Source organism: Apodemus sylvaticus, chromosome 3, assembly GCF_947179515.1.
Source record: "Apodemus sylvaticus chromosome 3, mApoSyl1.1, whole genome shotgun sequence".
NCBI lineage: Eukaryota > Metazoa > Chordata > Mammalia > Rodentia > Muridae > Apodemus > Apodemus sylvaticus.
The window spans coordinates 67414172-67439062 of record NC_067474.1 but is presented as its reverse complement, the minus strand read 5'-3'; the positions used below and the strand labels follow the sequence as shown (position 1 = coordinate 67439062).

Sequence of the window (24891 nt, the reverse complement as noted above, 5' to 3'; positions counted from 1 at the left end):
AACCAGAATACATGCTTCCCCTTAGATCGTCCACCCTCCAGGCGCAGAGGGGAGGCAGAGCCTGGGACAAACAGAACCCACTCTGATTGGGAGGAAGGCCCAAGAGTACTGGAGGGGCTGCAGGAAGAAAGCCTCCCTCAGGAGATCCATTAAGGAGGGCAGTTCTCTGAGTCGGTCCTTGCTTATTCATACTGATTTGATGGTGGATGTAAATGCATACACTTTATTCAAGGTGAACTAAGGATTAAATACCTTTTGTGGGAAGGAATACCCAGTAAAGGAAGCTTGTTGGCTGAAGGCTTGGAGCTATCCCAGTCCGCAGTGGGGTGTCGTGGTCCCAGAGCAGGTGCAGAGACAGACAGGGAGTGGCTCCACTCCTACAGGTCTCAGAACTCTGAGACACCCTGGGTCTGGCTCACTCAACTTTCTAGTTCTCATGTCTGTCTGATAACATGGTTCCACATGCCCGCATGTTAGGGCAGTGAATACAGGATTGATTTGATATATAAAGAATCTGTACAAGTTAATAGGAAGAAAGCTCTGGTAAAATGTGGGTCGTGATCAGAACAGATAAGTCAGAGGAAGGCAGTCAGATGGCCAACACATACTGTGTTCAGAATCATTAGGGTCACTAAAGTCTCAAACCCCAAATAGCATTCCCTGAAAATGGACAAAATTAAACCATTGATAATACTGACCCTAGGCAAGGACCTAGATTAATTAGAACATTCAACATACTGTCCTAGAACATTAAATGGTACAATCACTTTGGGGAAAAACACACAAGTTGCTTTGTTTTTATAAAATCAAGCATGACCCACCATACCTCCTACTATTTGTCCAAAAGAAAAACACAATTAACAAAAGCTGCACCCAAGGGCTCACAGTTGTTTATTTGAAACATCCCCAGTTAGAAACAGGCCTGCATTCATCAGCAGGGTGACTGAATGGTGGTACTCAAATAGACTATGAAGCGACTAAAATGGAATGAACTTCAGATAAATACAAGATACAAGCATCTAAAAATATGCTAAGTTTCTAAGAAATCTACATGAGCAAGATTTCTTTTATATTAGGTCCATTGGGGGATAGAGTTTGCTAGATATTAATTCCCTGAAGTCCTTGTAATATTCATATTCTGGTTGGGAGTTCGTAGCCATTGGTGTTTGTTTACACTCAATTTCTGGGGCAAGGGCTACAGCTTGAGGGGTAGGTATAGTGTTTGCAGTGAGAACCCAAGTTCAGATCCCAGCACCTAGGTAAGGAGCTGTAATACCAGTACAGCAGGGATCACAAGAGCAGCCCCAGGGCTCACTGCTCAGTGTAGTCAGCCTGCTAAGCACCAGCCTGAGACACCTTATCTCAAAAGGGGGACTTAGGGAAGCGGGACAGCTCAGAGGGTAAAGGCCCTCACCGCCAAGCCTGAACCCAAGCTCACTCCTGGTCACCCACATGGTAGGAGAGAACAGACTCCTGGAAGCTGTCCTCTGACCTCCACACACATGCCGGGGCACATGCCCACACACGCACACAGAGAACAAAAGGTGATGTTAATTAACAAGTTATAAAACCACCGAGGAAGACACTCACTAGTGACCTCTACCCTCCGCATGCACACCTGCACAGATACAGGGAGATATCCCGAGGTGCATGGGCACTTACAATCCTTATTCCGTGTAAAAGATGGACAGGAAGAATAAGTTGGGTTAGCTAAGCAGTCCCAGTACACCGTAAATGAGGGCGGGAAGGCCTGGCGTTCCAGGCCCTGCGCACGCTGGCAGTCTCTGAACTCAGATGTCTGTCCTGTTATGTGAGGAGGACACTGTTCCCTGTCATCCATCCCTTCTGGCTCTTACAATCTTTGTCCCTCCTCTTCCAAAACATATTAAATACGATTCAGGCTCCAACATTCCTCTCTAGTGCAATCAACTTGTGACTTGAAGTAGATACTTTCCCTTACGTACATTTTATTAAAAGGTGGTTTGCTGAAAGAAACAGACTGCACCCACAGTGAAGTGTGCACCCTTCACTCCTCACGTTGCCTCTCAGTCTGTGCCCACTAGAAAGGCCACTAGTCAGAGTCCCCACTGAAATCCACCTAATACACACCTGGTCTCTCTCCCTTACTGGAAACCGTCAGCAAGGAAGAATGAAGTATCTGGTGACCCGGGTCAAAAGTATTTAGGCACAGTCTCTAGAGGCTGGACCACTGCCACTGGGGGTCATGCTCTGGCAGCTTTCCTAGCTCCCCTCAGTGGGGCTGGGCATGTGAAGCTGGCCTATAGACCACATCCAGGCTTCCTGGGAGGTAAGGAATAAGGAGCTGGTCTCTGAGAGTCCTGTCTGAGTAGATCCTGGGTAGGAGGTCTTAAGCCTAATCCACTCTCCAGTGCAATCTCCCCTTCAGACTGTGCTCCACAAGTGTCAAAACAACACAGGACTCTGAACTTCTTCCTCAAAACAATACAAAAGGAAAGAAAAAGAATATCCCTTGAGTACCAAAGTACTTATTTTAATGAATTTTTAACACAAATGAAAAACAAGATTCTTACCATTTTAACTAAATTAAAACTTCAGAGCTGACCAATAACACATTAATTTTGCAAAGTTTTTAACTACAGATTGTCAAATATGTAATAGAGAATGCAATTTAGTGTTTTTGTCACAATATCAAAAATAAGCATTTTCTCATACCTAGGCTATCAAAAGTACCCCACTCAAAATCTTTTTCTTAATCAAGTAAAGTATCAGCTATTGTGCTTGTTTGTTAAAAATTAAAAAGGAAAATATCAGTGCTATTACATAGAAAACCCTGTTTTCAAAAACAAAACAAAAACAAAACAAAACAAAAAAAAGAGGAAAACTTTACATATTGAATATCATTTCATTTAAGTGCTTCTTAACCAACCAAAACAATGCCTAACCCAGATGGCAGGCTCACATTCTCAGTATGAAAGTCACACCACAGAATTTTAATGTTATAACATGACTGTTTCGCACCAAATAAAGCAAATAAAATCTATCATTTAGGATGTTTCCTTGTTTGCTTTTTACTTCGTCAACGAGACAGCAGATTTAATGTTGTATTACTTCATTCAAGTGTAGTCTGCCACGTGACGTTAGGGTCTGTGGTTCACATCAAATGCGGGAAGACAGTCCTCATAATACCTGAGCATTTTCACAGGAAAATAGCTTTCATTTCAGATAAAACTAGAAATTCACACACATGTCTATTAAGCATAGATACCCAAATGCAAACTTACAAGAGACAAATAAACTCATGAAGCAATGATCACCGGAAAAGAGGTACAGGACACATTTTCAGCCATGACAGTACTTTTTGTTGAGTCACAAAGACATGCCACCAGCCTATTCAGACCAACTGAGTCAGGAGGAACATATGACATGTGAGTAATCTATCTCTCCAGCTGTTGAAACGGGGTAAGGACAAGCCAACCCAGGTTCCAAACACAGGATTATTAACAATAAAAACTGCACCCCTAGCCTGGCATGGTGGCCCACACCCATAAATAATCCCAGCAGTTGGGAAGCTGAGATAGAAGCTGAGGCCAGCCTGGGCTACAGAGGGAGCTTGCTGTTGCAAAAAGAAAAATACAGATACAAATTGTAGCCCTGCTTTTCTAAGATAAAAGTAGTTTTTAAAACAAGGGCATGAAACAAACTTCAAACTGAGATTCATATTAAAAATAATGAAAATAATACTTGAAACTAAAATAAATTAACTTCAGGTATTTTTAATGTGTGCGAGATATATAAAATAAATAAATGTATACACCAAATATACACTATTAGTTTATTTTAGGTTAAAAAGTATTTAGGAAAAGTTCTCCATGTTCAGAATTAGATAGGAATTGTCTTCTATATACAGGAATTATACTGGAAATATGAAGTAAAAGTTTAATTCTGCAGAATTAAAACACAATTATAGTCATTCAAAAAGTAAAAAAAATACTGAATTTTTTTGTTAAATTCTTAGAATTTTGCAGTAACAAGTGAACTTTTTCTAACATTTAAAAAATTATTCTTTTATCAATATAAAACTATTCAAATAATTATGAGAATCTTTTATACCAGAAAAATAAATTCACATGATACACTCGTGAGCCCAAGAGTTACAATCAGCAGAGCGAGCGTGTCCCTGAAACAAAGCACTTCCTCCTTTTGTCCCCTCCATCCCCACAGAGAAGCGTTATCTCACATCATTTATACAGAAGCACGGCCACACTCTGAGAGATAAGTAACTCTTTCGCTTTGCCTCTGAAGCTCAGGACAACCCTCAGTCTTCTTTCTTAGCGTGTCTCTTAGCAGCAGCTGGAGGCTCTGCGCCCCGCTTGGATGCTGATGAGGCAGAGCCATTGGAAGACGGTTTGACTTCAGCTTTCTTTTCACTCAATGAAAACTGCTGCTGCTGCCGGCCAAACAGCATCCGAGTCAAGGTGTCCTCAAAGGGTGTGAGAGTGACAGCAGTGTCCTTTGTCATCATCATGGTTACCTAGGGAAAAAATTAACTTTGAATTTCAATACAAACACTGTTTCTTAAGACTGAGAGAAAAAAGTAAGTAATGGGCAAAGAGATTCAAATGTACTTTTTATTTAATCTGTAGGAGAAAAAGTTAAGGTAAATTCTGAGAAAATCTCAGATCGCTATGAATTTAAAGATTATTCATTAAAATGTACCTGGTACTGGTATACCAAATGAAGTATAACAATTACTACAAAAATTAAAAAGGAAAGAAAGAAAAAACAAGAGAGAGAGAGAGAGAGAGAGTGAGAGAAATAGATCACAGACAGACAGACAGACAGATAGACAGACAGACAGATGATAAAGGAGTCAAAGGAAATGAGATATAATCTTATCTACTGTCCACACATTACTCTACCTCTGGCATGGGTCAGAATTGTAAATACTTTACATTCCTCTCTACTTTCAACTTAATGCAACAGTTACCATCGCCTTCATCACAGAGAGGAACTGTCACAGCTCTGACAGGTTACCCCAAAGCAAACTGAATGGAAAACAAGACACAATCAGACTTGGGTTCAACTCCTACTTAACAACACACTATTGCCAATGGTACAAGCTTTCGGGAGCTGCAGATCATTTCCCAAAAAGAAACTACAGAAAGAATCTCCCCACCAATCTTTTCTCCTTGAATTAAGTATAGAACAAAGATATCAGAATTTGGACTGAAAAGTGGTTCCAGTCCTTTACCTCATAAATTACACTGCTCCGAAATGCTCAGACTTGATCAAGAAATTGGACTAATCCCAAAGTGGATGTGCAGGGAGAACTTGGGATCTAATTTAGTTTCAAAGTCCTAAGACTCTGTAACAGTCAGTTCTTCCAGATCAAAGAAAAAAGCCAAACTAGAAACATTCGGAATGACATCTCTAAAATAGGCCCCTACACAATCCACCTGCTTCGCATGCATGATATCAAGAATAATGTACTCAGTGTGACATCAGCTAGGGGCTGGGAAGTTACAAAAAGAGTCTATGTCCATCACAAGAACAGACAGATGAAATGTGTGGCTTGTAAGTTAAAGTAGCCAGAAATAAAGATAAATAAGTTAGAATACATTGTCAGATGAAAATGGCACAATATAATCTATAGGATACTAACACTACCACAAATATAAAGCAAAGCTCATTTACACACAACAACATAAGCTATAGGATACTAACACTACCACAAATATAAAGCAAAGCTCATTTACACACAACAACATAAGCTATAGGATACTAACACTACCACAAATATAAAGCAAAGCTCATTTACACACAACAACATAAGCTATAGGATACTAACACTACCACAAATATAAAGCAAAGCTCATTTACACACAACAACATAAGCTATAGGATACTAACACTACCACAAATATAAAGCAAAGCTCATTTACACACAACAACATAAGCTATAGGATACTAACACTACCACAAATATAAAGCAAAGCTCATTTACACACAACAACATAAGCTATAGGATACTAACACTACCACAAATATAAAGCGAAGCTCATTTACACATAACTTTGTGAAGGTCAAATGGTCTGAAATGTATACTTTGGAACAGCTACATTAAAAATCCAAGAGAGACAAGGTGAGCTTGTTTTCTCCAGAAGACTGGTCAGTGAGCCGTTGGGCCACCTCTTCAGGCCCGAAACAGCTACTTTTATAACACGTATGATGTATGACAGGAAGGAGAACCCTGGGAGCAGAAAAGTTGAAAGAAGGAGGAAAGCTAGACAAGGGGTGGAGAATGCATGCAATTTTATCAATAAAATTAAAATATAAACTTTGAAAATACTCTATGGGGTAGATAAGCTGCTTCCAGATCACAGGATACCTGCAAATTCCAGCGTCTTGAGGTGGGCAACTCCCCTACAAGCTGCTGCTTGGAGAAGTGTCTGAAGTTCCTATCGAATCTCCTGACAAAAATACAAGCCAATGCCCCTGCTGTTGGCTGCCTTTCAAAACTAGATGGTAAGATCCAATTGCTAAAGACACCATAGACTCTCGTCACAGAACATGGAGAAAGCAAGCGTGAACTGGGCCACGAGTGCTCTTGATACTGCTTAGTCCTCATGGTGCCAGAAGGTGTCACAAAGGCTGCTGAGAGAGACTGACATCAAGTCTTACTCAGTTGCTACATTACTGAATGGGAAGGCAAGCTGTGCCCACTGGTGCAGTCCAGGGGCAGACAGCAGCTTTCTCATTAAATCTGAGGCCCACTCCACAGGAGGGGATTTATTCACATCTCATAAAATAAAACCTGGTGAGATGCCACACAGAGGTTGGCCACAGAGGTCATAAGGCCTAATAGGGAGGCTGCTGCTTTGGTTTTGCTAAATAGACAAGGTGTGCCTATCACGACAACAATGTTATACCCACAGTTAGTGCCGCTGTGAGCTTCAGTCTGACACTTCCTGTCCTAGTGGGTAGATTAAGTGCAGGGACTCACAACTGGCCAAAGTAATGAGAAGTGACTGTTAAATGTTCAGCAAAAACTGGGGCATCAATCCTACTCCAAGACTTAAGAAATCTCAGAGAAAAAGTATCAGGAAGAATGTAAGAAACAGAAAAAGAGGGGAGTGGTATGGCCTGCTGACATGATGTGTAATATGGCTGCTGCAGTCTTGAACTCATAGCATCTGTGATGGACTGCACAAGGTTTATGTAAGACTGGACCTGCCAACATCCTGCCACAGAAGAGGTGACTCATGATGTCCCACGATTCCTTGAGGATTTATATGTAGCTAATGGTTACTGGAAGAGGGAGAGACATTTACGTCAGTGGTGTAGCCACTGGTAAGACACCCATATTCTTTAAATTTTTAAATTTTAAATTTTAAATTTTAGTTTATTTTTAGATATGAGTGTTTTATTTGCATGTGTATGTGTGCTTGATATCTAAGGAGGCCAGTAGAGGACATAAGTTATCTGGGGCTGGAACTGCAGAAGACTGTGAGCTGTTATAGGGTTGCTAAGAAATGAACTTGGGCCAGGCAGTGGTGGCGCACGCCTGTAATCCCAGCACTCTGGGAGGCAGAGGCAGGCGGATTTCTGAGTTTGAGGCCAGCCAGGGCTATACAGAGAAACTGTGTCTCGAAAAAAACAAATCCAAAAAAAAAAAAAAAAAAAAGAACTGAACTTGGATCTTCTGGAAGAGCAGCCAGAGATCGTAATATAAATATGTACTGCTGGAATTGAGCAGACCTCAGAACACATAAATTATTCTACTAACAAACTGATTTTAAAAAATGCAGAAGTACTCACTCCTAAGTATTTTGTAAAAACACACACTAATCAGTACTTTGTTACATGGTCTTTTAAGTGGCCTTAATAAGCTGGTGTCTACACCACACCCGGGGTATGGCTGCGGGTTGCACCAACAGTGGAAGTGACAAGCAACAGGACAGTTCAATCTGCTCTCCCGGGACCGCTCCTGTCTCCGCTCCCCAGGTCCCTCGAGTCCTGCAGACCCCTCGCCTTCACTTTTATTTACCTCAATTAACTAAAATCATTTTACAGTTCTACCAATCTTTGAAACTGCTTTTACCAAGGTCATCATGCATGGCTTAGTTGTAAAAACACAGAGCTTCTTTCTCGTTTGAACCATGACTGGTCAGCAGCTTTGCTCTATTTCATAGTAACTAGTTCACTATAGTTTCTTCACGTGAACAGCCAGTAAGTAATATCTGCTTCTCAGACTTCTTTCAGTATCCACCGATAGAAAAATGGATCCAAATTTGACACAGTTCAAAACAAGACAAAAGACAAAACCTTTTTCTTATGTGAGAAGGCTGGAGAGATGGCTCAGCAGTTAAGAGCACTGACTGCTCTCCTAGAGGACCTTGGTTCATTTCCCATAATCCACATGGCACAATTACTATAACCCCAACTCAAAGAATCTAACACCCTCTTCTGGCCTTATTGGGCACCAGACATATACAAGGTATACAAAGATATATGCAGACAAAAACACCAATACACATAAAATAAAATAATAATATAACACCAATACACATAAAAAAATAAAGCATATGTGAATTTTACCCAATAATGCATTTAACATATCTAAAGTTAATTACCATTGAGATCAATTAATGGTAGAAAATACATCACATTTATAATATGATTCTATACAGAAAATACCAGAAGCCACATATCCCTTGGGGCATGTATAACCCTAGTTTATGAAACACAGACTTGCTTGAAATTGCAAAGCCTCCCTTTCGACATAGGTCTGTGTATGAGCAATACAAGACGGCTTTCTTCTCTACTGATAATCCTTCCCATTTATTTTGTTACCCTGTGGCTTGAGTTTTATCAATCATAAAGTACTCGAGAGAATTATAAAAATAAATGATTTCCTCTTTAATGAATCTGGCTAAACATTCATATGTTCCACTTACTTGGGTTCTGGGTAGAAAGAAGAAAAGGAAACGGAAATTGTAGAGAAGAAATGGAAGAAGGAAAGGAAGAAAAGGAAGATGCTGATATATTTCTCTCAAGGACAAAGAGGAAGAAGCAGAAAACCATCAAGACCTGTCTACTTGACCCAGAATGAAGAAGCAGGTCTGTAAATACCTGTGGCTTCCTCTACCTGCAAACTTAATAGACTTACCTTTGACAAAACAAAAGCAGCCCTAACTTGAAACTCTACCCTAGCCTTAAGAATGAAGTGGGCCTATCTGTACAGCTTCTGACCTTCCTCCCTACTACTTTCTGACTTCCGAGCCACCGCCTGCCTATCCTGTCCAACCATAAACATCTCCTGAAGGCAAATGAAGAAGCACGAGGAGTTTCAGGAAATCCTGATGCACTGAGCAAACTCCCCCAGAATCGTCCTTTCATATTCAACAAGAAACAAGTGTTCTTGGTACTAGCTTCACCTGAAGGGCGCTATCAAAAAAAAAGGCTTAAAGAGGATGTGTCGTGGGGCTGGTGGACACCGGGGCCTTTCTTACCTTTATGGTCACGAGGAAGATGGTATAAAGAAACATGAGATCATGCTTTGATATCGCCAGATGCCTGGTGTGCTGAAAGGTGAACATAATTGACCCCAGCAGGGTTACCTTGCAAGGGCTGAAAGAAAATAACGTTTTAAGTCAGTGACAAACAAAACGAGTGCTCTGTCTACAATTTTCTCAGAGTGCTCTGTAAACAATAACTTAATGGACTGTTAACAGGTATTAACACAAAATGAGCTATGCAAATATATTTTTTAAATTTCAGAAATGCTGAGTTAAACTTAAAAGTCTTTTCTCACAGCGTAAAGTACTAGAGATTTTTATAGCCTTTGTGTGTCTTTGTATGTCTGTGCACACACACACACACACACACACACAGGCATCAGATCAGAGTTGCAGGCAGTTGTGAGCTGCCTGACTCGGTGCTGGGAACCTAACTCCGCTCCTCTGGAAGAGCACTGTGCTGCCTGTCTTAAGTCACACAGCTAGACTTATCTGGAAGGAAAGACCCTCAGGTGAGGAAATGCCTCCATAAGATCCAGCTGGAGGACATGTTCTTAGTGATGGTGGGAGGGCTCAGCCCAGTGTGGGCAGTGCTCCTGGGCTGGTGGGTCTGAGTTCCACACAGAAGCAGGCCAGTGAGCGGCACCGTCCACGGCCTCTGCATCAGCGCCTGCCTCCACATTCCTGCCCTGCTTGCATTCCTGCCCTGACGTCATTTGCTGATGAAAACCTATGAAGAGATGTAAGCCAAATAAAGCCTTTCTTCCCCAAGTTTCTTTGGTCATGGTGTTTCCTCACAGCAACAGAAACCCTAAAGCTAGCACAAAGTGCTCTTGACCGCTGTTCTAATCACCCCTCAGGCACAAAACTTTTTAGAGTGTCCATTATGCTTCCATAGTACATATTGCAGAAACATATTTATCCATCTAACACCTTTTTAAAGGACTTGAAAAACCTTCTGTGATAAACAAGACCCCAAGACAGATGAGAGAAACAGGGAAAGGTCTTTCCTGTTCTGTGGTGTAAATGCCTCTACTGGACTACCTCAGGCTGCCGCGCAGAGTGGAGAGTTACTCTCAGAAAGCAGTATGGTAGCACCCATACACCCAGTACTTGGGAAGCAAAGGCAGGAGGATTGCTGTGAGTTAGAGGCCAGCATAGCTACCCAGTGAGACCCTTTCTCTCAGAGTGCAGGATGAGCCACATACCTGAGTACCCCACATAGCACAGCAAGTCAGTGTTTGCCAGCATCACAAGTCCTAAAGCTCAAACTAGGAATCCCCAGTGCCGCTAACTTGCAGAGGCTGCAGGGGTTTCCTGCACACTTGGGACATGTTCAGATATCTCGGTAGAAGATCTCCACCCAGCTTTGCTATGCCTGGAGCATAAATTATAAACTATGAGAATGCCACACTGCCAACATGACAAGAGGCTTTCATAATTCCATTTACTTTTAAAGGTATTCAAGTGGTATAAACTAAGAAATGGGTTCAAAACAGTGGAAGGGCTGGACTTCAGTATTAATATAACTGAATAACAACCATGACTTGGAAAAGAGATTTCTAAACTTTTCTTGTATATTTCTATGTTTTAAAAATATTTTAAGTTAGGACTGGAGAGATGGCTCAGTGGTTATGAGCACTGACTGTTCTTCCAGAGGTCCTGAGTTCTACCCCAGCAACTACATGGTGGCTCACAACCATCTGAAATAGGATCTGATGCCCTTTTCTGGTGTGTCTGAAGACAGCTACAGTGTGTGTGTGTGTGTGTGTGTGTGTGTGTGTGTGTGTGTATAAATCTTTAAAGAATATTTAAGACAATTATTAATATTAATATACTTATCAGTTTATAAATGCATAACTGTTATAAAATGTACACAAATTAAACATTTAAAAACGTAAAGGGCAAATGAGGGGCTGGGAAGATGGCTTAGTGGGTAAAGCGCTTGCTGTACAGTATGAAAGCACACTGGGTGCCGAGAGCCCGCCAGAGCCCGCCAGTAACCCCAAGGCACCAGAGGCGGACAACAGTCCAGAGCAGGCTGGCCACTCAGGATGACTGAACAGTGCGCTCTATGGTCTCAGAAGTCCTCACCTCAAGATATACGGTGGGAACACATCAGTGAAAACACCCACACCAGCCCTGGGCTGCCACAGCACAAGCATGCACTAGGACACACATGTGAACATGCTTACACACATACACACATATGACCAATGGGATATGATTTATCTTGATGTTATTGTGTTACTCTAATAGTTTGGTTCCTACACTAAAGTAGCTCCCTAAGGAACTGGCTTTGACATACACACTGACTATTCTGGATTTTGTCTTCTTAAAGACTGACTTTACAAATATGCAGTTTGTAGCTAATTGGGAAAGGGCACTGGAGAAGAACTTCAGATTTAATTCAGGGTTAGACCTGCTATGAAGACTGAGATGTACTGGGAAATTCTATCCCTGTTTCCTATGAAGCAGGAAGTCAGATTCTCCTTCCAAACCACAATGGTGGAGCAGATGGGAGCAGACACTCCTCTTCCAAAAAGGGAAAGGAGAGAGCCCTGGCCCCAAACTCCAGCAGATCAAGTTCCACGGGGACCAAGGGCTTGGGCTTGGGCGCCATGCTTTAACCTGTACAGCATGGCCTTGGCCTCTGCACTTCAACTCCAGCCTGTGCCCCAGGCCCACTGAGCTCCCCACCCTTCCTCAAAACTGCTTCTGCTTTTCTTGGTCACTTCCTAGTTCCAGGTCTCATTCCCTACTCAAGGCCACACATCGTATATACTAAAGCTAGGAGCTGCATACAAGATAAGACATGTGCACATCACATGTCTGATAGGGTTTGTTGTTGATTTTACGTGTATGGGTGTTTTGCATACATGTGTATACTGTGTACCACATGTATGGCTGGTGCTACGGAGGCCAGAACAGGACATCAGACCCAGTGGAACTGAAGTTAGAGTTATGACACATCACGTGGGTGCTCTGTAAGAGCAGCGGGTCTGCTTAGCCATCGAGCCATGCCTGCAGCCTCCAAGCTAGTTTTTTTTTCATTAATTTATTTATTTCTTCACTTTATATCTCAATCGCAGCCCCCCTTTCCTTCCAGCTCCTCCCCACACAGCACCTTCCCCCCTTCTCCCTACTCTTGTCTTCTGAGAAGGGGAAGGCCCCCTACCCCCCTTATCCCACTACCCTGGCACAACAAGTCACTACATAGAAGCAGGCACATCCTCTCCCACGGAGGCCAGACAAGGCAGCTCAGTCAGGGGAATAGCAGCCCCAGCTCCAGTTGTTAGGAGACCCACATAAAGACTAAGCTGTACTTCTGAATCATGGGGGTGGGGGGATTGGTCCAGCCCAGGCCAAGCTGTTTTTATAAAGAAGAGAAGTCCATAGAAAATTGATGCTTCCTTTCAGAATTCATCTGAATTAATGAGTTTGCTGGTTTTCTTCCCAATGTGACTGCCATTTGTGTTTTGAGTATGTCTCAGTCACAGACACAGTTCCAAGAGCATTCGATATAATACAGACCACTTACAAGGACATCTTCAGCCAGTCATCACCTTCTGGTTTCCAGTCTCCTTTTAACAACTGTTCACAAGCTGTGATGATAGCACCACCTGCACCTAAAGACAAAATAAAAAGGAAACAACAATATTTAACCAATTCGCTTAAGAAAATACATGGTAAGGGAAGTCAGAATTTTCCCCCTCCTGGTCTAAAATCCAAGATTACCAAAACAGAATTCTTAGGAGGAAGAAAAAATTTGTCTTCTGTACACTGAGATCTGAGACAAGTGCGTTTTCCCTCCTCAGAGTGACAACTGTCTTACTGTGACCTCAGGTTAAAGCTGAGCTCTCAAACATGTCCATGTATATATAGGACTCTTTTAGGAGAAGTACGATCGTCTCTTTATATTTCTTTCCTTGATATGGCTAGTTTTAGGTACAGTATACCATAGCAAAGGTTACAAAATTCTGTCAGTTCCTACATATAAAACAGGAGGATTAGTGACATTGTTAGAGCACTTCCCTAGTATACATCAGTCCCCAACAATGCACAGACCAGGCACGGCAGCACTTGCCTGTGATCTCAGCACTACCTCTCAGGAGGCACACAAGATGCTGAGAGGTCCCAGGTCATCCTCAACTACACGGTAAGCTTGAGGCCAACCTGGACTACTTGAAATACTGACAAAGAAAGAAAAAAGGGTGGGGGAAGGGAGGGAAGGTAAGAGGGAGGGAAGGAGAGAGGGAGGGAGGGAGGGAGGGGAGAGAGAGACAGAGAGACAGAGAGAAAGAGAGAGAGAGAGAGAGAGAGAGAGAGAGAGAGAGAGAGAGAAGGGAAGGAGTGATCACTCAGAGGTGAAGAGCACTGGTTGTTGTTCTAGAGATCCTGAGTTCAATTCCCAGCAACCACATGGTGACTCATAACTATTTATAAGGAGATCTGGTGTCCTCTTCTTACATAAAGGCATACATACAGGCTAAATGCTGCATATATATTAAATAATATCTTAAAGAAATAATGGCTGATCACTAATACTGATGTAAGTAACTTTTAAATTAACTTTACTAGCTAAAAATCCAGACAAGGCTCCCACTTTCCAAAAAGATTTAGTACAGTATATGATCCCTATCCCTGTAAGCAAAGAAGTATTCATGACACAATACATATGAACACAGATTGTTAATCTTACCTCGGGCCCATCCAACAACTATCATGACTATCCAGCCATTTCTGTAATAGCTATTAGCATGCGTGACTCCGCCTACTATTTTCCACGTTCGGGTCACTTCCTTCATTCCCGCAGCTAAGAGCTGAATAGGTTGATATGAATAACCCTGGGAAACTAGGTCACGTGGGCAAAAGAATACAATATACCTGAAATTAAAATTTAAATATTTCAATATGTAAATAATATCCGAGGAATAGACGTGAAAATCTAAGTCATCACCACTAACAGCATGGCAAAACAACCAATGCAATTATCCATAAAAGCTTGGAATATGAGTTAAAAAAGAGCAGAGCAGGTACTAGATTGCTTTTCAAGTCATACAATACATGCGTAATAAGTCTGTGTCATGAGGAGGAGCAGCCACACACTCTGCAATGCTCTACACAGTTTTCCATTCATCTACCCAGTATGAAAAGAAAGATAGGTACATAATTTATCAAGAGAAAGAAGCAGGTGCCATACCAGTTCCAGCAGGTATGGGCTATGAGCACACAGTATCTTGTTCTTAGGGAAGAGGAATTAGACAAACCAGCCTTTGGCAAATAAGCGAGGGTGGAATTTCAACTCCTACTAACATCTTGATCTATGTCCCTTAGCTTACAGTGTAAGTTAAAATCTATACAAAGACAGAGACAGATCACAAGGAAATAGGTTTATGTTATGGAAAAAATTTTCATGTAGCTGAATGAATATTGAGCTCAATCTTTAATTTGATCGGATAAGCTTAATTTTAGCCAATGACGTTGTTGCTAATTTAACAATAACACAACCATTCCCCAGTGAACCACAGTTTTAAACTTCTCAAATACTATCAATAATATTTACTAGAAAATACAGTTTTTTCCCTCCATTCCTAATAGTTTGGTATATAAAGCACAATACATCTTCTAATGGATACAGAAAACACGGCACAGAATAAAATGTTTGAGTTCTTTTGAAAGCAAGTGTTAATTTTATTCTAATTCATGAGTCATAAACACAAAAACCTCATGTACATTCACCAAATATGCAATATTTGCCAACACTGCTCCCAAGACCTAATATGGAAGCAATGGTCAGCAGCTGCATGCCTTCTCACTCACGGTCCCACACACTGCACCCAGCACGGTGAAACAATACTTTGGTGTCTCTTATAGATTAGATAAAGAACAGATGCTACAGTTTCCTTCAGCAGTAATTCACTGCTAAAAATGGTAAGCTCAAAAAAGCAAGCCAGTATTATAACAGCTCCATTTGCCTCCCCTAATTCCATCTTTAACATGTGTTCAAACTCATTACCACAACAGCAACTTTACATTCAACCATGCAATATTACAACATACAGTCTATAATTATAATTATTATCCTTTTTTATCAGATATTTCTTTTTTTCTTTTGGTTTTCCAAGACAGGTTCCTTTTGCAGTCCTGGTTGTCCTGAAACAGCTCTGTATACCAGGCTAGCCTCAAACTTAGAGATCTGCCTGCCTCTGCCTCCTGGGTGCTGGGATTAAAAGCACACGCCACCACTGCCCAGCATCAGAGATTTCTAAAGTACACCTACAACCTCACATATCAGCAAAACCCTGAGCCTACGTGAGTCGCCAGGGAGCAAAAGGAACAACTCTCTGTCGTGTTCAACAGACTTACAAATAAGCATGAAAGACAAATGACTGCAGACAAAACCGCTCTTGTTCTGTAATACACGTTAGCTATATAATGTTCCCCTGATGACTTACTGGGAAACAGTCATTAGTTAAACAGCATGTCTCTTCTGTGAAGATTGTAATTTCACCTTAAATTTGTAATATCCAAAAAACCTTTACCTTGTAAGTACCTAAAATACATACACACACACACACTCACACACACACAAACACACACACATACACACACATGTATACACACATATATGCATACAAGAAAGGGAAAAGAAATGGAATGAGAGTGAGAAGATAATGGATTTCTCACATGCTTTTAAGTCCTGTGGGTCAAATTAATAAAAAGAGAAAAATGACAGAATAGAATTAGTGTAAAATAGGATACAGCCAACATAAACAGGTTTTAAGATGGGAACAGAATTTCGGGTAAAACCAGAGGTCAAGCAGAAGGAGCTCCACTGGGCGCATCACTGAGACCACTCCCTCACTTACCATCACCTCCCCTTGTTTACCAAAGGCAGTTATCACTTGGCCAAACAGAACACAGACCACACCCACCTTAGTCTACTGCAACAGCCCTGGTCTGTGGTTAGGACACCAAAGAAATTTCATGGATAGATGTTGAAAAAGACTAGAAAACTATGGCTCTTAAATTTTCCTCGTCTAAATGTAATCTCCATACAGAATGCTTAGCGAAAACATTCTGAGACATAAAAATCAATAGATAGAAAAATTATAAATTATGTACTGCCCCATAAATGGCTTTTTAAAAAGACAACTCAAATGAAAGTACATGGAGATTTCAGACAGTAGCTAGGCATGGACAGAAGCCAGCACTTGCCTGTCTTTACCAGTAGATGGTGCTAACCCCCAGGCGCGCTACTGTTCTGAAGCCAACTGCTCATCTCTGCAGGATGGCCAGAGAGCAACCAACCAACCAAGCAAGAGCCCTGCTTCTCTATGAGAAGTTCAACCAAACTCTGGCAAGTCAGAGTGTTGATAAACGCAGGCGTGAGGCTGGAAAGGACGGTTTAAGAGGAACAGAGGCAACACAGCACAGCAGACAGGACAGAGGGAGACTTGGGGGGGGGGGGGGGTCAGTGGGTCATGGGGAAACTCAGCATGTGGTTCCTAAAAAGAAATTATTGCACAGGAGTGACACACTATGACTTGCTTTAAGATAATCACTTTATCACTATGTGAAGAATAGATAGGGGTAACAAGAAAAGCAACTAGCCCACTTAGGAAGTAGGGGAAAGTGCAGGCCAGAAGTGGGAGGATTAATATGTAATGCTAGAAACAGGAGAGACAGGAAGTTAACAGAATCTGGCTGTCTTACTTCTTATATAGTCTCAGCATTTACAGACATTAAAACAATCTAAGATGCTAGTATCTTTGTAAACCTCCATTACAGAGTGGAAGTCCTTCAGCAGCTTCTGGAGGACGATGCTGTGAGGTGAGTAAGCGAGTCTTAGACACGGCAACTGTCAGGCACCTGGACGCTCTGCAGTCACACTTGTTCTGACTCTAACCTTGACGGCCACCTACACAGAAATTATGGGACTGTTCCGTGGGCCTCAGTTTCCTCACTGTCAAGTGGAAGTAATAGCAACAGCTGCCTCTGGTGGGATGGCAAACAGAAGACATGTGATACCAACTGGAAGGCAGGCTTAAGCCTGGGGAGACACCAGGGTGGTTGGGAAGCAGGGTGGGGAGTCGGCCAAAGCTACGCATGTGTGGAAATGCCATAAGGAAACCTCATTATTTTAATTTTTAAGGGTCTGGAGAGATGGCTCAGCAGGGAAGAACAGTGGCTGCTCCTGCACAGAACCTGGCTTCCTTATCCAGCACCCACATGGTGGCCCACGATTATCTGTAATTTCAGTTCCAGGTTATTCAATGTCGTCTTCTGGCCTCCTGAGGGACCAGGCACATACACACATTCATGCTATACATACATACATACAGACAGACAGACAGACAGACAGACATTCAAGAAAAACACCCATACACATAAAATAAAAATAAATAAATCTTTAAAAACATAATTACACTAGCTACTTCACAGGACTCATAAGTATGAATATAAATATAAAGAATTTACCTAATATTTCATTCAATACATACTAGTCAAATGATTAACTCCACTCCACCCACTTTCTACAGCCAAAAAATACAAACTACTAACAGAGAGAAAGTAGTGATTTTACTGAAAGCAAGCAACAGCCTGTAAAATCTTTGAAGACTTTCCTGTTTAAGTCTGGTAGTATATTCTCCTCCATTCTCATTTGATAGCATGAGTCATGATTTAAGATACCAACTACTTGAGAGAGAAACTTGTAATTGCTGTTAGTAAATAAATAAATAAATAAATAAATAAATAAATAAATAAATAAATCCTAATTTACCACCAGATTGGATTTAAAAAAAAAAAAAAAACAGTAAAACTTGGAATCCTGTTCATATGGAGGAGGCTTATCCTGCAGAACGTTTTGATATAGTCATCCCATACCTGACTGCATAGCTTACAAATTTATTGGATGTTTAAAACAGTTGTAGATGAATTCCATATTAACTACAGATCAAAGAGATGCAATATATAGTTTCACAGTATTTATGTACTTTTTTTCTCTTAAAGTCACCAATACAAGATTTTGTTGGGAAAAAAATTATAATAGCTACTTGTGGTGATTTGAATATGGTTGGCCCAGGAAGTGGGCCTATTTGGAGGTGTGGCCTTGTTGGAGAAGGTGTGTCACTGTGGGCATGGGCTTTAAGATCTTCATCCTAGCTTCCTAGAAGCTAGTCTTCTGTTGGCCTTCAGAACAAGAGACAGACTCTTAACTTGCCTTGACCATGGTGTCTGTTCACAGCAGTAAAGCTCTAACTAATATACTACTTCACAGGACCCATGATGCAATATGAAAATTAATCTTAGCTGGTCTATAATATTAATTCACTAATTACTAGCTATCAAGTAAGTAATTCCACCCACCTACCTTCTACAGCCACAGGTTTCCTCTATTAGTTTACCATTACTACTGTTATTTTTAACATCCATCCCTGTTTATAACTACTTAATACATTCACAATTATTATAATAAAATGGCTTTTTGGTTATTTTTCTCATTGTGTGGTATGTGCATGATGAGCAGGGGGCCCTCATGCCACAGTGAACGTGTGGAAGCCAGGAGGCTTCTCTGTGCCACCGATTCTCCTCTTCTAGCTTTGTGAGTTCCGGGACTAGAACTCAGGGTGCCAGGCTTGTATGGCTAGCTCCTTTACCCTCTCACCAGCCTCAAGAAAAAGGAATTCTAAATATTCCTAATATATATTAAATTGATAGTGTTTTTAAATAGAAAGCATAGTTTACTTTAAATAAAACAAAGCATGTTGATTGAAATCAATAATCAATATATTTTTAACTTAATTAATCAATCTTCTTAAGAACCATCTAAACCTACATGAAAAAGCATCCAAGCCAATTCCTACTATCATTTTCCAAATTCATGTTTAAAGATGTCAGAAGCCTATAAGTATCCAATAGCCAGATGTGGTGGATCAAACCTGTAAACCCAGCACTGTCCGGGGAGGCAGAGGCAGGTAGATCTGAGTTGGAGGCAGCCTGACGTATGTACTAAGTTTCAGGACAGTCAGGGTGACACAGTGAGGCTCTGAACCCATCTATCTATCCATCCATCCATCCATCCATCCATCCATCCACCCGTGTATCTATCTACAAATAAATAAACAAGCAAATGATGAAGAAAAAGACAAGTTATGTTTAAGCCATGATAATCACTTGGACTTTTTGTTTACTTGTTCACATTCACATGTTTATCATGTCATAATTCTATCTATTTAAGTTTATTTCACATAACAAAATATTTGGGCCAATTTTTCATGTTCTCTCCTGATAAAATGTTCCCACAAACACTAAGAACACTTTCCACTGGGAGACGATAAGGACAAGAGGCAAACTTTGCACTTAAAACTCTTTGGCATGATTTGGGTTCATTCATTGCACATGCATTAACTTAAGGACATAAAAACGTTTAAAGGTAAATGGTAAAGGGTAAAAGAGATCCATCTTACTGCAATCTATTAAACAATTCTTAAAAGATTTCATAGTGCAGCCTAAGAGCTACTTACCAGATTGAAGATGCCAGTAAAATATTAGTGTGGTTTGTAAGAAACTTCAATGGAGGCTCTGCAAGCAGTATACAGGATAAAATTCCTCCCCCAAAGCAATGGAGCATCGCGCTCAGCCAGCTGGACAGGGGGTTACTCCAGGCCGCTGCCACTGCTCCTGAAAGGACAGAGTAAACTACGCTGAGACAGCGGGCCTTACCAGAAAGCACTAAGTACCCAGTGCACTAGGGAAATAGAGCGTGCATTTGTTTATTCCCAGCAAATTATATTCACAAGTGTGCCTGCCCATCATGGCGATTTGAATCAGTATTCTTTTTAAGTCACAGGCTTTACTGTGTGTGTGGGGGGGGGGGGGGGGAGAATGTGGGTGTGGCCGCAGGTATACCCAGGTATGTTGGGAGAGTATCTCCAGTGCAGGCACATGGAGGTCAGAGGTGATGTCAGGATCTTTCCTCGATCATGTCTCCACACTCTTTTTTGGAACATGGACTTGCCTGCACCTGAAGCTTGCTGCCTCAGTTAGACTGACAGACCCGTGAGCCTCCAGGATCTGCTGGGTTCTGGCCATGTGTTGCTCTAATTGACTTTATTTGGGTTATGGAGATCCAAAGTCAGCTCTTCGTGCTTGTGCAGCGAGTGCTTTATCCACTGAGTCTTCTAGCCCAAAAACAACAGATTTTTCTGCAAACACTGTGGGGGTTTTGAGGTGTGGGAGAAAGGAAGAGCCAGCATGCATATCTATGTCCTTGAGTGACAGGCATTGCCTATGCGTGCCCCCGAGGAAGCTGGGCTTGACCCAGGGTTTCTCCCTCTATTCCTGGTTTTTTTTGCATTTTGTTTGTTGCTGTAGCTTTGTTTTGATCTTTTTAAAGGCAGGGCACTATATAACCTTGGCTGGCTTAGAACTCTCTTCACAGACAAGGCTAGTCTCACACTAGAAACCAGAGCTCCATCCACCTATCTGGTCCTCCTGAATGAAAGGCATACGTCACTATGCCTGGCTCTCTACCTTATTTTTAGAGACAAGGTCACTCACAAAATCTAGAGCTCACTGTTTTGACTATACAGGCTGGTCAGCAAGCTCTGCGGATCTTCCACTCTGCATCCTTCCAGCTCCTGGGTTACAGGAACAGCCCCATGCCCGGCTTTAGTAAGGGCTAGGGAGTGAACGCAGGTCTCCACGTCTGCACAGCCACAGCGCCACTCTACCCACTAAGCTTCTCACAGCCCCTGAGGTATTGTTTAATGACTGATTTTGACATCCTTAAAATATCTTCCAAGTTTTTTTTTTTTAATCAGTTCCCTAGTAATCAATGGCTGATTCACAATGGGTCCTACTTAGTGTTTCCTTCTACCCCAAATCTTACTGTGAGCACTCTGAAACAGTGTGTCAAAGGAATATATTAAGAAAGTTGGAGACCAGTGAAATGGCTCAGCCGATAAAGACGCTACCAAGCCTGACAACTAAGTTTGATCCGATCCTTAGGACAGACATTGTGGATAGAAAGAATCAAATCCCACAAGTTGTCCTCTGAACAACACACAATAAATAAATAAATAAATAAATAAATAAATAAATAAATAAATAAATAAATAGTGTAATTAACTTTCTATGGCTCAGTGGGTCAAGGTTCATGTACAAGTCTGACAACCTGAGTTCAGCCCCCAGAACCCACATAAAGATGCAAGAAAAGAATCAACTCCACAGAGCTCTTCTCCGACCTCCACACATCTGCCAGTACCAATAATGAAACAGATCTTTTTTTGGTGTTTTGTTTTGTTTAATAAAGGTTTATAACCTTAACAACTTTAGAAAACCTAAGTGGCTACAGTAAACAAACTAAGTGGCTTAGTAAATAAACTAAGCTTTCAACATATCGGGCTGGAAATAAGAAACAAACTCAAATGCCAAAGATAATGGGGAGGGAGGGTTGGTAGCTAAGCATGCTGCTTCTAATGGCTTCCCTTGGCTGTCACCCTGACTACGGCAGGAGTCAACGAAAACCCCAGTAGCTGGGCCTGCCTGTGACAAATGGTCTTGATTGGATTATCTGAAGTGGGGAAATGAACCATCCTAAGCATGATACTATTGTACCTCCATATATACACACACACATATATAGCATATATATGCACACACATATAACATATATACACGCACATATAACATATATACAAATGGTAAGAAGATGGGTAGATTGACAGCTAGTTAACATATAGATAATCTATCTTAAACCAGTGTCCAAACCCATCCAGTATCTCCTCTTGCAGAGGTGACTGACGGCCACGCTGCTCAGTCAGCACAATGAATAAGCGTGGCTTCCATCTGTTCCTTCCGGTCGGTGAGCGCTCACTAACAAGGAACAAGGCTACACTGAAGCGTCTAGGGCTAAAGCAGCACAGACAGCTGAAGCATGCTGAGCACAGAGCTTGGGCACTGAGAAACACACTCTGCCTCTAGCACCTTCTCTGTGTCAACACTGAACTGAGGGCTTTCCACCCTTGAAATACAAGTGCCGCCCCTGCCCAGTGCATGGGGGGATGTGTGTGTTAGGGGAGAGTCCACCTCACAGCAGTGCTGTAAGGACTGACAGCGAAGAGCATTCTGGGTGCTTTAGGAGAGAGTCTGAGTCGGGCACATAGTAAGCAATAGGTCATTTTATCATCACAGAAGAAATTAGGAGAAGAGAACAAAACTGCCCTTTTCCATGTCCCTGTTATTGGTCACAGTCACACTTGTCCCCTGGAGAGTGACTTATCTATTCTTCTAGGCTATTTATCCAGTCATTCACATATATACCCGAGCTCGGGCCTGTGTGTGCCCATGCCCTCCTTTTCTCTCCCTCTCCCCTCCTCCTCCCACCCTTTTTACTTCCTCACATGCACAGGACGCCCTGGTTAGCAGCAGAGATGAGTTCTCAGAATGGAAGGTCCAGTTGAATGAGATTTAAAGTATGGCATGTGGCCGTCACCATGAAGATATATATATTCCTAACTGACTACGTCTAATTTAGAGTGTCTTTCTAACAAAAAATTAGCATTACCTTTATCCTGCACTCAGCAGTCACTGGCTAATAAGGGGACCCATATACACCCAGATTTCCCTTTACCCATCAAGACAATACAAATCAAATGCACTAAGTGCTTTTTCATTTCTCATTAAGCCTAGCAAATAACATTTCTCACAAGTGCAATGTACTCATTGCATTTAAGATATCATCAGATTCTTGATCTTGTCCACAAGTCATAGCTCAATTTAAGACTTAATCTTTGAGATTTTAAAGGAAACCTTAGTACTCTAAAACTGTTCATATGACCAAAAAATGTGAAATATTTCAAAACATTTAAGCATTAAAATTATGCTACCATTAGCTTCCCTTACCAAGTGTTATCACAATTCACACACAGAGGTATGGGTACCCCCTAGCTCTCTTGCTTCTGGGTAGAGCCTCAATGTCTTTGACATTAAATTGTATGTTTTACAAAATGAAAATATTATATACTTTATAGGATTTAAATAAGAAAGCATGTTTATGCTGAGTACACAGCAGACACTGCTGGCTGATGTATTTGCTGAATGGACCAAGCTTGGAGCAGAGGTAACACGTGAATGTTACCTCATAACACGTAAATGAAAGCCTTGGTGCTGCTCACTCAGTTTTCTGTGCCAAGATATCATTATTTAATTGAAACGGAGGTGGACATGATGTGCATGTCAGAGAAAGTAAATACAACGGTCGGTAAGTCAGTGCACTGGGATGGATTAGACAGAAGACCTAGGAAGAGAAGAAAGTCTGGGAAGGGATTGCCTCCCTCATATTTTCAAAACTATGTCAGTAAAAAAAGCATCTCTAGCTCAGACTACATTATTTGAAGCCAGTGTGTGTGTGTGTGTGTGTGTGTGTGTGTATGTGTGTGTGTGTGTGTGTATGTGTGTGTTGTATGTATGGGTATTTACATGTGTGTACATGTATATGGAAGTTCACGGTTAACATTGGTATCTTCCTTAATTTCCACCCATTTTATTTATTGAGCATGGTCTCTGTCTGAACCCTGGCTCACCGATTCCAGCTGGGCTAGCTAGTCTCAGATCCCCTGCCCTGCCCCAGCACTGAGGTTATAGTTGACCACCATACCTGCCTGGCTTTTACATAGGTTCTGGGAATACAAACTTCTTTCACTTTTATTGCAAGTGCTTCATAGGGGGGCACATTTCCCTAGCCCCAAACTACATTTTTAGCATACATTTAGAAGCTAAAGTAAAAATTCTCTGTCCTACCTTAAGATATTTCAAATATGCTATCAATAGAATTATTTTCCCAAAATTCTTTACAAAAGCTGTCACACTAAGTACAAGATGGCTAAAATACAAATAATCACCTATGAACTTTAATATCAAATACTTCCAGGTGAGCTGTGATGAATAGCTAGAGAAAGATAACAGGCAAAAGGTCCAAGAACTGAATGAGGCATGCTACCACACATCCTCCTAGAACTGGAAAGGCACAGGGGAGTGGCTGTGCCGGGAAGTGCAGTGGTCAGAGACATGAAGAGTAGCCCAGTCATACCCAGGTTATGGTAAGCCCTTTTGCAGCTCACAGTAGGAGCTTGTGTTTCTCTCAAACCAATGAACCCAGAAGCTGGCAAGCAGCTTATATTGGTTAGTTGTATTTTAGACACTGTGAGCTATACAGTGTCTGTTCAATCATCCAGCTCCAATTTGGCAAAAAGCAGTGATAGCTGATGTGTAATGGAGTAAAAATGCTACATTCCAATGAGAGTGATTTTTACTAAGAATGAAAGCTAAACATCAAATCATAAGGCTTCTACGAACTCACTAAGAATCACACATACAAAAT

At 41.4% G+C, this 24891-nt stretch overlaps 1 protein-coding gene across 1 annotated transcript in view; it reads right to left on the bottom strand.

The window, feature by feature from the left end:
• Positions 1-2487: 2487 nt before the first annotated feature.
• The window catches only part of Tmem38b (transmembrane protein 38B), a 34364-nt gene continuing 11960 nt past the window's right edge, over positions 2488-24891 (bottom strand). Inside the window, exons 2-6 of the mRNA XM_052176510.1 lie at positions 20033-20189; positions 14203-14387; positions 13042-13129; positions 9495-9612; positions 2488-4513 (exon numbers count right to left, since the gene is read on the bottom strand). Of these exons, the coding sequence (XP_052032470.1) occupies positions 4298-4513; positions 9495-9612; positions 13042-13129; positions 14203-14387; positions 20033-20189 (764 nt within the window). The 3' untranslated portion in view covers positions 2488-4297. The remainder of the gene's footprint in view (positions 4514-9494; positions 9613-13041; positions 13130-14202; positions 14388-20032; positions 20190-24891) is intronic.